Source organism: Diabrotica virgifera, chromosome 9 (assembly GCF_917563875.1).
Source record: "Diabrotica virgifera virgifera chromosome 9, PGI_DIABVI_V3a".
NCBI classification, from domain to species: domain Eukaryota; kingdom Metazoa; phylum Arthropoda; class Insecta; order Coleoptera; family Chrysomelidae; genus Diabrotica; species Diabrotica virgifera.
This window is the reverse complement of record NC_065451.1, coordinates 117,485,357-117,498,182: the sequence shown is the minus strand read 5'-3', so window position 1 is coordinate 117,498,182 and position 12,826 is coordinate 117,485,357. Positions and strand designations below refer to the sequence as shown.

General features: G+C 35.8%; 2 protein-coding genes across 2 annotated transcripts; one reads left to right on the top strand and one right to left on the bottom strand.

The window, feature by feature from the left end:
* Positions 1-395: 395 nt before the first annotated feature.
* On the bottom strand, positions 396-3,615 carry LOC126891249 (uncharacterized). Its single transcript, XM_050660429.1, has 2 exons — positions 2,769-3,615; positions 396-811 (listed from the first exon to the last, which is right to left on the bottom strand). Exons 1-2 carry the CDS (start codon positions 3,613-3,615, stop codon positions 396-398), a joined length of 1,263 nt encoding a protein of 420 aa, XP_050516386.1.
* A 7,263-nt stretch (positions 3,616-10,878) lies between these two features.
* LOC126891247 (matrix metalloproteinase-18-like) lies at positions 10,879-12,483 on the top strand. Its single transcript, XM_050660428.1, has one exon. The coding sequence runs from the start codon at positions 10,879-10,881 to the stop codon at positions 12,481-12,483; it is 1,605 nt and encodes a 534-aa protein (XP_050516385.1).
* The last annotated feature ends 343 nt before the right edge of the window (positions 12,484-12,826 follow it).

The window sequence follows — 12,826 nt, the reverse complement described above, 5'->3', positions numbered from 1 at the left end:
ATCAAACTTGCAAACATCAATAAGAAGGGGAAAAACTCCAAAAATGTGGCATTTCTTGCTTAAAAATTCGGCCTTTTGTTCTCCTCGGACATATATGTAATCAGCGGCATACAACAACTTGGTTTCAAGTATTTCATTTAGTTTGGACAATTCTACATCTCCATCAGAATACCGAATACCAAGCAGTTTTTTCTCCACGTATGATGCAGTCTTCTTATCCTCATTACTTAGCGCATTGAATGGTTTCGGAGGTAAAAATATGTAATGGCTTCGTTTAAAACCTATTTCGATGGTTAGTTCTTTGGGAACAAACCACCCGTCCACATCGAATCCCTGAATATCTACGAATGCTACTCTCATGATGACTGCTCGTGTACTAATGACACTTTATGCATCTAAGTTAGACTTTTTACAATTTCGGTGAGAGGGAAGTACTCCATTACACAGTCGTGAATAATAATACAATAGGCCTTGGTGTTGGCGGGAAAGCCAGTAGACGCTTCAATATCGAGTTTTACGTCAACGGTGGATGCTTTCATGCTTTCTTCTTGTTTCGAGCAATCGATAACGAACAATGCACGATTCTTAAAAGCTAAGAAATCAAGTAGAGGTCGTTTGTGTTGGGAATGTATGTAGCTTGGGTAAAATTCGGTATAGTTGAAATAGGCCTCGTTGTAGTCAGTTTTGCTAAAATCCAACTGCATTCTCTCGTTTGGCCAGTATTCTCCATTTAACGATAACCTAATACTTTGGATGCTGACATTGTCAAATAATGTGGGATCAGATGTGATTGTTTTTCTGAAGCTATTTCCTTGTGGCATTTTTATGATTAATTATTTATATGGGAAATAAGCCACAATTAAAATGAAAAAAATAATTTTATTAACGTTTCGACGCCCAAATCGGGTGCCGTTGTCAAAATACAAAATATTACTAAAATAAACTAAAGTGTTGTTGCTAAGCAAAAAAATTCTTCTAATAATTTATTTAATCTCACTCATTTATATTGGCAATTCAGACATATATTATACATTTTAAAGTAGAAGACTTTAAAATGATATTGCCAATATTTATGAGTTGCGTTCCTGGGACGACTTACTGAAAGATAGTTCATTCGATTACATGAAATTAACCCCAACTCAAGAATATCCGTCATAAAAAATTATAGCATGTGATATGTCTTTAAAAAGACAACCAAATGCAACGACAGTAAAATTCTCGCGTTAGAGACTTCATAGTAAATCACAAGGGAAAACCAGGAAAAACCTGTGATACTATCCCGACATCGTAAGTATTTGGTCTTACATTAATTTACTCTCAAAAAATAATACCAAATTCTGACTTGTAACATGTTTAAATTATAAATAATATTAATAATACTAGATATATAAGTAATACTAAAATATAAAATATGTACTAGCTCGATATTATTGACTTACTAATCTTGGTATTTTCTTTCTATTGACTTCCTCTTTCAGTATGGGTAACCACATCCTACTGCATTCTACCGAGGAATTTGCGACACAATTGGTTTCATTTAGCATAATTAGAGCCGCTTCTTTGATTTTTCTCTTTTTACTATCTGATTCTTTCAGGACTATACTTGAATCTCTCCACTGAACTCTATGTTCATTATCCCATGCGTGTTGACATATTTGAGATCTCTCAAATTCTCTATTTTTAAAACAATAGGAAATAAATTCAACATTTCAACAACATTCAAAACAACAAACACATTGAGATCTATTCTATCTAAAACTAAACCTAACAATGATCAAGAAAGAACAAAGAATTGCATTTATAAAATACCTTGTGAATGCGAACAATTTTATTTAGGTGAGACATCAAGACCATTAGACGTTAGAATAAATGAACATCAATCTTATATTAAAAATAGAGAATTTGAGAGATCTCAAATATGTCAACACGCATGGGATAATGAACATAGAGTTCAGTGGAGAGATTCAAGTATAGTCCTGAAAGAATCAGATAGTAAAAAGAGAAAAATCAAAGAAGCGGCTCTAATTATGCTAAATGAAACCAATTGTGTCGCAAATTTCTCGGTAGAATGCAGTAGGATGTGGTTACCCATACTGAAAGAGGAAGTCAATAGAAAGAAAATACCAAGATTAGTAAGTCAATAATATCGAGCTAGTACATATTTTATATTTTAGTATTACTTATATATCTAGTATTATTAATATTATTTATAATTTAAACATGTTACAAGTCAGAATTTGGTATTATTTTTTGAGAGTAAATTAATGTAAGACCAAATACTTACGATGTCGGGATAGTATCACAGGTTTTTTCCTGGTTTTCCCTTGTGATTTACTATGAAGTCTCTAACGCGAGAATTTTACTGTCGTTGCATTTGGTTGTCTTTTTAAAGACATATCACATGCTATAATTTTTTATGACGGATATTCTTGAGTTGGGGTTAATTTCATGTAATCGAATGAACTATCTTTCAGTAAGTCGTCCCAGGAACGCAACTCATAAATATTGGCAATATCATTTTAAAGTCTTCTACTTTAAAATGTATAATATATGTCTGAATTGCCAATATAAATGAGTGAGATTAAATAAATTATTAGAAGAATTTTTTTGCTTAGCAACAACACTTTAGTTTATTTTAGTAATATTTTGTATTTTGACAACGGCACCCGATTTGGGCGTCGAAACGTTAATAAAATTATTTTTTTCATTTTAATTGTGGCTTATTTCCCATATAAATAATTAATCAGATGTGATTGTGTTACGTTTACCTGTTTGAAAGAAAACAATGACATAACGTGGTCTTTCAACGGATGTGCTAGTTTTAACAGCCCAAACTTCACGCCTAGCACCTTTGGTAATGGCAGGCAATTCGTGTAATTCCCACTTTCTAAATGGAATAACTATGGACTGATCTTGTTGAATGGATTTCATGAGTTCCAATTTAATTTCGTCATTGGGAAATATGTGCTTCACTCTGAGTTCAATGTTGGTAATGTTAATCTTAGCGGTTGTAACAGTTGGAGTTTTGTCAGCGTTTTGTTTTTCTTTAATGACAATGCAATCGTTGTCGTTTCGAGCTCGAACTAGTCTTATTGTTTGACGACCACACGTAATCATTGGATAATCGTTGAAAATGTTAAAAATGTGCTTAAGAGGCATCTGTATGTTGAATGAAGTATCGTTAAGAATTGGGTCCTTAGGGTAATTCCATCCAGCCATAACCATATAATTAGAATCTTCTTGAGTATAACATGTCATGGCACGTACAGCACTTACGATGCCAGGATCCCGCACTGTTTCCATCTCCCTTGCGCTTTCGCTGTACGTACACGAATCGAAAAGGAAGGCACCCACATTATTTGCTAGTTTGACGTCACCATTTCCAGTTATTTCCAGTGATCCTTTAATGCATAACAGGGTTTCGCTCATTGCAAAAAACGAGTCAACTTGATTAATGCTAAATTCAACAATATCATTGCAGTTGAATGATTTGATGAATGGTGCATAAGTTCGGTATTCAGCCTTTCGAATCGCTTCATCAAAGATTGGCTTACGATAAATATCAAATATTGGAGGCATTACTACGCTGTCTGAATGTGCTCGTTTTCCATACATTGTTGTCATTTTTGTAGTTTAAAACCAAGTGATTGTAAAAACAATTTGTTTACGAACGTAAGATGTTGCCGCTTAGACTGCTGCACAACTAATGACGTTCTTTGAGCAGTAGATGGTCTTATTACTAATCCCATTTCCCTCGTGATCTAAGTTCCAACACCAATGTGCTCTCTTCTCCTCTAAAGTTCACAGGTCGTCCTTCTTGATCGAGAGCCAAGACGGTGATATTGGTAAGTTCACGCTGCGGCACAACTGGTAAATACAACAAATTGTGAGGAGTTTCGTCAATTGCGTACCCAGGGTTCGATTGTATGACAAATTCGTAGATCGTGTGAGCAGGTCTGTTACCGTCGAAGGCTCCGGTACTAATGTTGCATTCAAAGCGTATGCTAGATACTTTAATAATCCTAACAGGTAGATCTGAAGAATATGTTTTGCCGGGAGTAAGTATTGCCGGAGAAAATCCTAATATGGTGCCAAGACTATCTGGTTGCTTAAACGAAATCTTATATTTGCTGAATATTTGGCACTGTAACGTGTTGTGGTTAGGTTTTAGACTAAATATCGTTTCCGGTCGAAGCTCATTGTCAGCACCCAGTTTCTTTTGTATGTATTCTTCAATATCGACAATTTCATAACATCCATCGGGAAAATCAAATTTTGTCAATTGGTTTTTGTCATTGTAGTAATAAAACTTGTTATTTTCAAGGTTTGGTATACTGTTGTAGGAATGAAAGGCACGAAGAGCTATTTCATAATCTTTGTTCGGATCCAACACGATTGGTGTGAAAGGTTGAAATGAAAATGTATAATTGGTACTAACTACTCTCAACAACTGCGACATGATGACTGATTCATGCCAATAGATTAATAGGTTATATATATATATATATATATATATATATATATATATATATATATATATATATATATATATATATAGTTGAATAAAAATCAATTTTATGTTCGCATATTTTTTATTTGTTCCACAGCAAGTTTACATAAAAGGCCTGTTGTAATGTACGAAGCACGGAAGTAGTATCTGCAAGTTCCATTCTCCTCGATATTCCCCCGGCAACTTATGCCATATATATAACAATTCTATAGGTTCTACAGTTCGTATAATATAATCTAGCGGTATTAATTGTAGTTCTTCTTTACTGAATTCTTCAAAACGTTTTTTGTGAAACATATGATTCATAAGCAGTTCCATGCCTTTAATATGCTCCATTATATAAAAACTTTAAGCATAAATGTCCACAAATGATTTGATTATAAGTTTGATACTGATGATTATTGTAGAAAATTCTGGCAGGTGCACCCAAATATTTCACAAGTTCTTTGGTCGGCTTCAGATTACCAAATGAATCGAAATACTCTACGTCATCGTTTGTCTTTCTATATGCTACCCAATGTGTTCCGTTATGTGTTGACACATCCAAGTTAACTATTGCACATTCTCGCTGTCGAGGACCGTCTCTAGGCAGAGTGTCATTCATGAAAACTCCTCGAAAATGTGGTATGTTAAGCGTTTTTGCGTAATGTGCAATGTCCAAGTCGTACAGCGGACGATTGGGTAGCTTTATTGGAAGTTTTTTTTCAAATACAAGCCAAATCCACCTCTGGGTTTCTTACGCAGGTACAGACCTGATCCGATGTGTTCCATCGCCTTGTGTTCCACGTATGTCTTCATCCAATTTCTTTTGAGCATTCTTTGCGTCAACCACAGTCTTCGCCACCCCAGCTGCACCACCGGCTAAAGCCCCCAAAGCAGAAAGACCGGCAAATAGAGGTATGAGGGGTAGGAAACCTCCAGATTTTAGTGGCAATACTCGTGGGACATCAATTTCTTTGCGACCACCAAGTCTTTTAATTACCGATTTTGCTATTCGTACAGCCGTCAAAGCAGTATCTCTTAACGATGCTCCTCTCTTCATGGACTTTGCGATTTTTGAGACAACATCTCGATTGAAAGAATAACGTCCCTTTCTTCCACGATGATGAGGACATCCCATTCCCAACTTTCTTTTGGTTTTCATTCCACCGGTTACAATTAAAGCAGCACTTTTTTCACCAAAACTAGCGTCCTTAGACTTGAATCGCTCCCAAGCCCTATCTTCCAATTCTTTATCAGCCTTGTGACGTTCTTCGAGAGATGTATGATGCGAATAAGCGATATCGTGCTGTTTACAAGCTGCGTCTAATGGATTAATTCCTGGATCTCCGCGTGCAAGACGTTTTTTTAGTTTTGTTCCAGACCCACAATACTGATAACCACCAGGAATATGAAGCTCAATCGGCAGTTTATTAATGAGAGTGTTCAAGAGACCGCCTCCTTCGAAGACCAACATTGGACTGATGACATGCAAGTGGCGACATCTATAATATATTGCCGTACTTATTTACTACACATGTCACACGATGAAGGTCGTTCAACAAGAGCAGACGCTGCCAATTGATAATCTAGACATTGTCCAGAAAGTGACAACCAGTAAACATGGAAAATTATTACCAAACTCATTCAGAGCCATTATTTGTGGTCCAAGCGGATGTGGAAAAACTAACATCATGCTATCACTTTTATGTAATCCAAATGGCGCCAAATTCAAAAATGTCTATGTTTATTCGAAATCCCTCTTTCAACCGAAATACCAACTACTGCAAGATGTAATAGCGCAAGTTAAAGGTGTTGGGTATTTTCCATTCAAAGACAATGATGAAATTATTGATCCCAACGAAGCTCAACCAAACTCCGTGTTCTTATTTGACGATGTTGCATGTGATGGACAGCAGAAGATTCGCGAGTATTATTCCATGTGCAGACATAAAGATATCGATGCCGCCTATTTATGCCAAACATATTCAAAAATACCGAAGCAGCTAATAAGAGACAATTGTAACATGATTGTATTATTCAAGCAAGACGAGATAAATTTAAAACATATATTTGATGAACACGTATCACCAGACGTGTCATTTGATCAATTTAAAAAAATGTGTTCAGAATGTTGGCGTGACAGGTATGGCACGCTGGTAATTATGAAAGATTTTGCCCTCAACAATGGCCGATACCGCAAAGGATTTGATAAATATATAAAATTGTAAGCTAATTGTTTAGTCGTCAACAAAATGTCAGATGATACGGTTGCCATTGCCATGCGCAAGAAGAAAGTCGCCGAGTTGGCTAGAGCAATTCGCAAGAAATATTTGGCATTGAAATTAGGCAAGACTGAACGAGATGAGTCATTAAATAAACTTTTTAAACCAATCTCGACACCTCTCAAGGATATTGCTCAATCATCAAAAACGTTACATCATGCTATCGATAACAAGTTAAGACAAGTTAAAAAAGAAGAGGTGAAAAAGGAGGAGCAGGATGAGGAGGATGTATTTCTTGATGCACCCGATATAGCGACACCTGATTAAAACATTATTCAAGAGCCACTCTCCGGTTCTAACGAGATTCCGATGGATGCCACAGAAGAATTTATCGACCGCTATCCTCCACTAAGTCACAAGTACATAAAAGAATATTTGAGAAAAGATGACAAAATCGATAGAAACTATGGTCCATTTTATGATACTATTAGTGGATGGATATTGGGAAAACGTCGAATAAACTTTGACAAACCCAATGGAGACATAGTAATAATTGAAGAACGTGATTTTGAAGAACGTAGGTTAGGTGGTACGCCAGGCCTATACCACCTGTTATTTTATGCCAGCCCAGAACAGTATAATGAAGACGATTTACAAAAGTATAAAACACTGTTGATTAACACAGAAATTCATCTGGATGCCTTAGGACGTCTTAAAGGTTCCAGCGGAGAAAAATACCATGCAATTATTAAACCTCTATTCAAACCATCTGAGACAACAATGAAAAAGCATGCAACTCGATCACAAAAAGAACTTGAACCCAGAACGAAAACAGCTCGGTCAGCATCTTCATCTACGGTCACAGGAACGGGGTTGGATGACTCTCGTTTAACATACAACGCTGCACCCTTAGAGTATATTTATTGGGATGACGTCAATGAGTTAGTTGATCGGCTGAAACTCTTGGTGGCTTCAAAAGACGCCGGCAACACATCTCACGACAACGAAATCGTGGCTATCATCAATGAACTAAAAGAAGCTAATATAATAGAGTAACTGGGAATGACAGCATCATTTCCATTATGAGCGTCGACAAATTCGGTCATCATTCTCGTGGTGGTGGTGGTAGCGCCCAAAAGGTGATGCGAGTTACATTTCCACATACTTCTGACGGTAATATTAATGCCGAACATGTAAAAATTTGTAATGTTAAGGACCCATCGGAAAATGGTGATGCTGCAACGAAAAAATACGTTGATACACAAATAATAGAGTTGCGTAACGTACACCTGCCATTAATTCAAGCACATGGTGTGATATTGGGGCAAAAAACTGATGATATACATAATTTAGCCATCGGCCTTAATGAAGTAAGAAAAGAGCTTCATAAAACCACAGTCCCACTTCTCGAGCAAAAGTTGCAAAAAATAATCAAAGATGATTTGAATACAGTAAAAAAGGATACGGAGAATAATGTAAATAAGTTGTTGCAGCAAAAAACTAATGATATACAGGATTTAACCATCGGCCTTAATGAAGTAAGAAAAGAGCTTCATAAAACTACAATTCCCATTCTCGAGCAAAAGTTACAGAAAATAATCAAAGATGATATGAATACACTAAAAAAGGATACGGAGAATAATGTAAATAAGTTGGTGCAGCAGAAAACTACTGATATACACGAAGAAGTTGAGGCGCTTGCGGCATTCGAGATGACGACGAAAAATGAAATAAAAAAAATGAACGCGGCATTACAGGGTGTAGTAGACAATCTTCATTCGATGAATATAGATACTCGCCTAAAAGCAATTGAAAGTCGTATATAAGAATGTCTAAAGAACAGGTGGTGAACGAATTGCATAAACATGCACGCAAAAACTATCCTCGTCGCCGAACAATAATCAAAGGACTCGATGACTTGTGGCAGATGGATTTGGCTGAAATGCGTCCTTATGCGCACCAGAATAAAAATTACAAACTAATACTAGTTGTCATTGATTGTTTTTCAAAGTTTGTTTGGACACGCCCTCTAAAGACTAAAACCGGTGAGGAAATTACTCGGACATTTTCGGATACTCTCGCCCATACTCGACGAGTGCCGAAGAACCTACAATCCGATCAGGGGACCGAATTTTACAACAAAAAATTTCAAAATTTAATGAAAAAACACGAAATTAATCATTACAGCACCTACACGATTAAAAAGGCTGCCACTTGTGAAAGAGTTATTAGAACGTTGAAAGCAAAGTTGTACAAATATTTCAGTTTACATGGATCATACAAATGGCTGGATGTCCTACCGATAATCACCGAGGAATACAACAATACGAAGCACAGTAAAACGGGATTCAAACCATCTCAGGTCAACAAATCCAACGAAAAAGTTATTTTACACAAAAGTTATAGTTACTTAAAGATTGCCGGCCCGCGAAAATTTAAAGTTGGTGATATTGTACGTGTATCAAAGGCAAAACATTTCTTTGAAAAGGCCTACACACCCAATTGGACTACAGAATTATTTAGAATTGTACAAGTGAAGATAACAAATCCTATAACGTATTTGCTAGAAGACATGCAAGGTGCGCCGATTAGCGGTGGGTTTTACGAAGAAGAATTGCAGAAAACGAAAAATCCCGACATTTACTTGGTTGAAAAAGTACTTAGACGAAAAGGCACCAAGATGTATGTTAAATGGCTAGGACTGGATAGCAAACACAACAGTTGGATCAATAGTTCAGATGTAGTTTAAGGATCTACCTTTTAATCCACCGCATAGCAATACATTTTTTTTTTTTTGGAAAGGATTGCCCACTGTGGTGCTATATTCTCCAGAATGTAAAGAAGCGGACCAGAGCATAATATCCCATAAAGTGGTGCTGTTGAAGAGTGTACAATTTCGCGAATACTATATAAACATTTCAACTTTCATTAAGAAAAATTTGTGTGTCAAAGACTCTTTGTATGGCCCAGTTGAAGCCTTTAACGCATATTGTGCTATTTGTCCAGATACTTTGTTAAGTTTAGCTTTAAGAGAATATGTTGTCTTTTATTTTTATTAAATACAACCAAAACCTGGAAAAACATAATTTTTGCGGTTAACGAATACTGATAACAGTTTATAATACTAATATCTGTGGTTACATGTTATCATCTGACTACATCCGGTGCTGGTAACAAACACTTTGTTTAAACATATTTTTATTTAAAATATTTATATAAAAATAATTCCAAGTCTTTGATTATTAGTTTTGTACAAATATGATATTTTTTTTAAAACATTCATTTTATGTTGGTGACGTTCGGCCTAGGATATACGAAGAATGCGTTGATGCATTTCGAATGCTTCCTCTTCTTCCTCTTCGTGAGCACATTTGACAGCATCCAGACCTCCATATTTCCAGATAAATTTTATATAGATATAATGTGTATTAGTATGAGAGTAGTGAGAATTTATCGTTTTTAGTCATAAATAATGACCGTAACACACTTGGTCAGTGATTTTCTTAATATACATGAAAATACCTTTCTAATGATATTTTGCACGGAGCACTTGGTGCAAAATTGAGCGAATTAGGATTTGCTAGAGATCAAACTGCGATAAGAGATTTTTCTATGCTAATGGCTTTGTTTTAACGTCAATAACAATAAATAAGCATTTACAGTTCAACCAAGTTATCCCTTAGGCCGTTATGGCAATGTACCATGTATCTTTGGAATGGATAATCAGAAATCAATGTGTGACCCATCAAATTAAAGGATTTTGAATGATGAATTACGTTGTGGTGTCTGTTTTAACGCCATGTCATGTATAACGCCCTTTTGACACATTATCGTTTATTATTAGCATTGTATGGTGAATCTCATCGTATGACACCTCAAATTACAGGATTTTGAATGACAAATTACGTTGTGATGTCTGTTTTAACAACATGTCACGTATAACGCCTCTTTGACCCTCTATCTTATATTATTCGCATTATATGTAGAATCTTATCATGTAGCACCTCAAATTACAGGATTTTGAATGACAAATTACGTTATGACGTCTGTTTTAACAACATGTTATGTATAAGGCCACTTTGGCACTCTATCATATGTTTTATGGGATTATATATAAATTGATGCTTACACAAATATAGGTTAGTCTATTTTTGTATGTAAACAATGATGGAGGTGTTTTTCCTGTGTATGCTACTCCTGTGTTTTATAGCAGCAACCGACGCCTTTTCCGAAGACGATGCTATGAGGTTTTTTCATCAGTATGGGTATATAGAAAATGGTTCTATAGCAGATTTCAATACAACGCTCCTACATTTCCAAGAACGATATAATTTATATGTTGATGGTACATTAAACGATGATACCATAGCATTAATGCAAAAACCTCGATGCCAAACTGGTGAAAACGATTACTCTCTTACTGGAAAATGGTATAAACATAATCTACGATGGTATTTTCCTCAGGCTGATCGAGCGCACCATATAATTCAAATAGTTGAACGAGCCTTTAAAATGTGGGAAGATGTTTCAAATTTGCATTTTAGCAGAGTAACTCTTCCTGTTCCGACACCAGATATCACTATAACAGCCGTTAAAGGAAAGCATTATTTTCGCTCCAACTGTATGGGTAACCGAGAGTGTGGACAGCAGTTTGATGGTCGTGGTGGAAAATTAGCACATGCATATTTTGCCCTCATTAATGATACTTGCGTAGAAATACATGTAGACTTGGATGAAAAATGGAGTTATAATGTGAACGATACAGATTATGATTCTGCCAATCTCTTTATGGTTATTCTTCACGAAATTGGTCACAGTTTAGGTTTATCGCATAGTAACGATAAGAATGCTGTAATGTATCCCTGGTATTCACATAAATTACTCACTATTACTCAGGATGATATTAACGGTATGGAGGCTTTGTACGGACGCAAAAGTACATATATTACTACGCAGCAAACTAGTGCATCAACCCAGGCAACACCGCGAAAAAGTACATCTTATATTCCTACACAGGCTAGTACATCAACTCGATCGCATAAATCGAGGGTGCATACTACAAGACCCCGTCCTATACCAACCGAGATTATACCTCACCAAACAACGAAAACTGCACCGCCTTTTTGTGCTATTGAATATCCTAATATTCTCTTTCTGGCATATGATCCTCAGTTTAAGAACCATCATATGTATATAATACATGACGGATTTGTATGGAAGAATGATCTAAATGGTCACATGGTACCGAATAATCCCGAACATTTGAGTACTTATTTACCTAAACAAATAAGAAATATTTCGTATGTGTTTCAGAATACGGCTGGTAACTTAATTGTTACATCAAATAATACTATGTACTCAGTCTCATTTCCCAGCATAACTATTTCAAGAGATATACCTCTGTTTATATTACCACCCCATGCCGAGATAAACGTTGTATTTCAGACTCATACAGGAAAGACATATATATGGTATGACAATACATCATTCATTGAATATGACGACATAATAGACCTAGTCATTAGCAGAGGACTTATAAAGGACATATTCCCTGGAGTACCGACCACCGTTAAATCGGTATTTAAATATATAGATGGACATTTATACTTTCTAGATGGCAGCACGTATTACAAATATAATGAATTTACAAAGAAGATCATCGAAATTGGCAGATTTAATTGGAACTTATTCGGAATTCCTTGTCCAGATGACAGCCTGATTACACAGTTGAAATATTTACTGAATAAAGTTGGCTCTTTTTATACATAACTTTGTAATATATAACATGAAATAAAAACTTATGGAGATGTAGAATTGTCCAAACTAAATGAAATACTTGAAACCAAGTTGTTGTATGCCGCTGATTACATATATGTCCGAGGAGAACAAAAGGCCGAATTTTTAAGCAAGAAATGCCACATTTTTGGAGTTTTTCCCCTTCTTATTGATGTTTGCAAGTTTGATGGTACGCCTCTTGCTACTGGAAACGTTGGTCCTGCTACAAACCCCTGCCACGCTGTTGGACTATTTTCATGCACCGAAAGAAATGTGGATCGTCTACGACACTGGTTTTCTTCTACTGTAATACCGTTGTAATTTTTTTCTATGTATA